General features: G+C 32.7%; 1 protein-coding gene across 1 annotated transcript; it reads left to right on the plus strand.

The window, feature by feature from the left end:
- The first annotated feature begins 305 nt into the window (after positions 1-305).
- Positions 306-2389, plus strand: LOC142984270 (uncharacterized). The gene is made up of 2 exons (XM_076131749.1): positions 306-415; positions 1412-2389. Exon 2 carries the CDS (start codon positions 1436-1438, stop codon positions 1643-1645), a length of 210 nt encoding a protein of 69 aa, XP_075987864.1. The 5' UTR covers positions 306-415; positions 1412-1435; the 3' UTR covers positions 1646-2389.
- Positions 2390-5607: the final 3218 nt, after the last annotated feature.

The raw sequence follows: 5607 nt of genomic DNA on the forward strand, positions 1-5607 counted from the left end.
AATTATTGACTAAAATTAAAATAAAATATAAAAAGTCCTCCCATAAAAAACGAAAAACTACAAAATTACTCATTAATTTAAAAATAATTAGATCCTTATCTCCCTAACTCCTAAAACCACGTGATCAAAATCTATATCCTATTACTTAATCTAACATAATAATAATACGAAAAACAATTAAAAATACCCCCAAAAATTACTTAATACCCTAATTAAATACCCATTAAAATCCGTAATACAGTAAGTGTCTAAACCAAGCTTTATGATAACCTGTGCGACTAAGTGGCTTGGGGTAAATCTTTTTCCCCGAGTGTAGTACTACAAAGTACATTGTTTTAAAGGTATATAAGGAGAATCGAGGCACATAACAGCATTACCTTACATACTCCGGTAGAAGGAACATTGTGATAAATAAGTAAGTTTTATTTATTTATTTGTTATAAGGAAATTCTCCTTCGGTAATTGTTTCGTTTTAAATTTTTAAATCATTTTTTCTTTTGAGGAAAACATTTTTTTTTGTTAAGTTTAGTGTTTCAAATGGTGTCTTATTTTGGTTTTGTATTAGGGGGTAGCTTTTTAATTAAAATGTATTTATTATTTTGAATTAATATTTAAATTTTTGCCGCCTTGTTTTTCCTCATAAGGAAAATGTGATATTCTCGTTTGGATGGGTTTATATTTTTTGGTTTTGATATTGAGGGGTAGTTTTTTTATAAGAGTATTTCTTTTTTCTGTAAAATAGTATTTTTATTTATTATTTTTTACAATAATTTGTTTTTTTATTGCATAGTCTTAGGGGTTGAACATAATTTTAGTAGTTCGGGGTAGTTATTTGATTAATAGTGCATTTGTATAATATGTTTTCTTTTCTAATTTTAAATTCTTTAGACTTTGTTTGTGATAAATATTTAAGGATTTTATTACTTGATAGGCATTTGTGAATAATGAAGGTGTTATTTATTGATTCTTTTATCATAAATTAATGTCTTTTTTGTTCAAAATGATAACTAGAGATAACTAATTAATTATTTTGAATCATATACTCGATATTTTTTAGTATTCCCAATAGATTTCTATGTAAGACTTAAAGCAAAAAATAGTTTTGTCTAGCTTAAACAATAACAGTAAGCTAGAAGTAGAATTATTTTTGACGTAAATAATAACTAATTAAGCTAATAATCACGCATAACAAGCAATCGTGGGTCCACGACCTGTAGCGCAATTCTCTCCGGTCAGTACTGTCGAGTATCGAGAGTTTGACGTTTAAGAGGTACTGCTAAAATAGTTCCTACTGAACCCGCTAGAGGCGCTGATCAGAATTTATTGCAAATCTTGTCGATAGCTAGCCGGTTGTCGGTGGTAGAGAATCGAGCTACTGAATATAAATAATAACAAACTCACCCTTTTCCAGAACTCCTCACCCTCAATCATCAAAATGAAGACCTTCAACGTATTCTTCGTGATCGCCATCATCGCGTGCGTGGTGTCCTCCACCTTCGCCGCCTGCCCCCCCTCCAAGTGGTTCAAGGGCACCTGCAACGCCCTATCCCAGGACTGCCAGAGACACTGCACCAACCTGGAAGGAGCCAAGAGTGGACAGTGCGTGTACAAGTTCCCTGCTTTCAGATGCACATGTTGTTATTAAAACTATACTAAGCATTTCACCACTGAACTAAATAATGGGATACTACCTATAGCTGCCAAAAGAACATCTTTATATAAAAACACATATATTTGGCCATGAGTTGTATATAATATGACCTGTATACGCTACATAGATACTCCATATCATCACTCTCATCGTTGCGCTCACCAGTCGGTAAACGATTAGTGGGTTAAGCAACCTTTGGCCAGGACATAACATAGATGGGTGATCGCTTTGTTGTTAGCTGAGCATCTCAATGCTTCAGTATGAAGATAGTCTTAGTTGTTGTTTCTTAAGCCATGTCAAAAGCCGTTGGGCTTAAATAACTTTGACACTAAGTTGACAAACGATAAATAATTTCACCCATTAATGTCCCACTGGGCAAGGGTCTCCTCCCGTAATAAAGAACGGGTTAGGCCTTGAGTCCACCACGCTGGTCAATTGCGAGACTTTGCATACTTTCAAGAACTGTTCTTAAGAACGTAACAAAGAACATGTTTTTATATCAATTCTAGGCAGTTTAAAGTATCCTATTTCTTACTTATTGTCAGTCTTAAATATCATCAGTGGTGAACAATTGAACATGCAGAAAGTCTGTTTCTGTACTTAATAATACAGGTATTATTTAGTCGTTACGTGCCAATATTTTTGTTATTGTTATTTTTAAATTATCCAAAGCAATGTTATTCAGCATTTAAATATCAATTAGTTTGGAACATTATTAAAATAGTTTTTTTATTAAAATGTATTTTCTTTTCACTTATTCCATTTATAATTTCGACTAAGTGGACCTCGCCAACTGGGAGACGGCGGCGCGGTAGACCTCGTAAAAGATGGAGATACAAGCTTGACTCCTATAATCCAGATTGGGTACAGACCGCAGGAGATCGTTTGAAGTGAAAAGCTATGGGGGAGGCCTTTGCCCAGTAATGGGACGATATAGTAATTATAATTCCATTTATGACCAAAATACAAAATATATTCAGAGCAGTAGCGCGGCTGTCGATCATAGAGTCTCGGGTTCGAGTGTTCGAGCTTAAGATAAATAACATACCAATAAGAACCTTTTATGTATGTCAGGGTCTTTCGACTTAAAAAAAATGGACTGATATAATACTGGGTTGGGCCAAAATTATAGTCGTAGGTCCCAGAAATAAAAAGCCGGCCGATAGTTAGACTGCTTCAAAATGTGCCAAGCGATGTTAGCGACCTTCTGGCTGTGGAGGAGTCAAAGACGTATTAGGAAAAGTTTATCATAAAAATATGAAAACTCTGCTTAAATAGTAGTAATGAGACGTGGAAAAGAAAAAATAAAAATCATATAGGTACACAGTACCCAACTAGCACACAAGCTGCTTATACAGTCGTTATACAGCCTGATAGTTGCATAAGAGTCGTTCAAATGCTGTACAATTCTCTATAAGTTGTATACTAGCTATTTAAAAAACCCTTTAACAGCTAGGCGGGACAGTAGCCGTTTAGTAGGAAACTAATGACTTATAGTGATATATGAGCATGTAATTGCATCGCTAGACAGCCTAGGGAAGTATAACTGAGTTAATGGAATCTTCTATAACACCGTTAACTGTATAAGGGGACTTTACGAGATAAAGGAGTTTAAACGGAGTTATGCGTTGCGCTTATAGCGCTCAAGAGCGTAAATAAGCTTTTTGTAATGCCTTAGGTTCTATAACAGATTTTTTTAGGGCTAGTGTATTACTCATCTATAAAAGAGTTGCGTAGGTCTTTAATAGCGCCTTGAGCGTTATATCAGATATTTATATGGCTTCTGTACGGCAAATAGATGTATAAGGTATCATTACTATCATTCGAAACATTTTTACAGCCATGGGGATTGCAGAATTATGTTAAGCACCTAAAGCGCTATAACCGAGTAATATACCTTTATACTAAAGCTTAAAATTATTTTCATAATATATTTACATAGGTGCAGTGGTGGTTCAGTCTGTCAACTGTTTTTAAAGAATAAATAAAATAAAATAAAATAAAATAAAATAAAATAAAATAAAATAAAATAAAATAAAATAAAATAAAATAAAATAAAATAAAATAAAATAAAATAAAATAAAATAAAATAAAATAAAATAAAATAAAATAAAATAAAATAAAATAAAATAAAATAAAATAAAATAAAATAAAATAAAATAAAATAAAATAAAATAAAATAAAATAAAATAAAATAAAATAAAATAAAATAAAATAAAATAAAATAAAATAAAATAAAATAAAATAAAATAATATAAAGTAAAATAAAATAAAAAAAGATTTTCAAACTATTTTAATATTCAACGACTGACCCCTAAAAGTACGAGTAAAATGCTGGTGTGCGACCAAAACAGTTATATTGAAGCACTCCTATGCCACAACTGCAAAACCTTGAGGTCTACAACAGCAAACACTAGAGCCTTTGCACAGCTTAAGGCGCTAGAGCAGATGTAACAAACTCTGAGAGCTGCTTGATCGAGACGCCATTATAGCATTTGGTAAACATATTTTTTGAGGTTATTACGATCTTTTGAAGATCATATAAATCTATAGCCTGGTAACGTTAACATAATTAAAATCATTTTTTATTACCTATAACCCTAATTAAATTATCTGTAACCCTCAAAGTCTTATTTATGTTCAAAATACAATTTCCAAATCCACATATCTATATAATTTTTGCACTTAAAACTGAATATTTTGAGGGCGCATGAAAATATTGACGATAATATACATATATATTGACAGCAAACTGGAACTCGCACTTTCATATCACGTACACAAAGAAATAAAAGCGATAGACTACTTGTTATTTTAATAATTCAAATCACTAAAAATAAAATGTCTCCTCATTTGTCACTGATGATTCATTTTAAAAAAATATATTTAGTTTACACCATAATAAACCGACTATATTACTAATTTAGAGCGTTAGCATTTATAACCGTTACACAGTAGCGCTAAAATAAGGTAAAGGTGGTATAATCGCGCTGCAAGAGCTTTTTCGAACGCTCGTGGCGCTAACCACCTCTGTACAACAGCTGGTAAGCGCCACGAAGCTGCGAAAAAGCTCTTGTAGCGCGATTATACCACCTTCATCTTATTTTAGCGCTCCTGTATTACTACTATACTACGTACTATTATAATTACTATTTACGACCACTGTAGATCCAATGTCGAGCTGTAAGCTGGACAGTATGGGCCTATTTGACGCTACAAGAGATCTGTAGCCGCTTATAGAACCACTATACTTCTTACTAAGGAGCCTAAGGCGTTATAAAAATCCTTTAACCGGCCATTGTGCAGCTTGTTATAGCGCTTGTGTGCTAGTTGGGTAGTGCATTATTTTTAAGTTTCGAAAAGCTTTCTGAGTGTCAAGAAAGGCGCTAGCGGAGCTAGAAAAGCTAAAACTTCATATTTATCTATGTTCATAACTACAAATTAATAAATGCGCGTTTCAGTGTTTTTAGAAAATCATTCCCTAAGGGTAGGGGATGAAAGTATAAGGGAGTTCTATTAATAAGTTTAACATTTTAGGGAGTTCTTGTAATAATAGTTATTGTTTTTGGAACCATAAGCATGAAATTATATGTCCGAGATTAAAAATAAGTAATAACACGGAGAAGTGTTCTTAGAAAACCTTCCCTAGCGAATTGAAAACAAACGAAAGTCTATCTTCAATTTGTCCTAACTCATACGCGAGGGAAGCCGCGCGAGTCTTCTAGTATATTATAAGTGTCAATAACTGACTAAAATAGATAATTGCCATTACGATAGTTAGGTTTCAAGGTAATTCTCTGTTTACAAACAAACCAGAAAACACGATATTTTCCGCGAAGTATTATAGACTTAAGCTGTACTGAAATAAGGTTGAAAATTAATAAACCAATATCCGACCGGTTCATCTTTCTCTAACTTGCTAAAGTTTTGATCAATTTTCAACTTTATGTAGTGCT

This window comes from Anticarsia gemmatalis, chromosome 26, assembly GCF_050436995.1.
Source record: "Anticarsia gemmatalis isolate Benzon Research Colony breed Stoneville strain chromosome 26, ilAntGemm2 primary, whole genome shotgun sequence".
Classification (NCBI taxonomy): Eukaryota; Metazoa; Arthropoda; class Insecta; order Lepidoptera; family Erebidae; genus Anticarsia; species Anticarsia gemmatalis.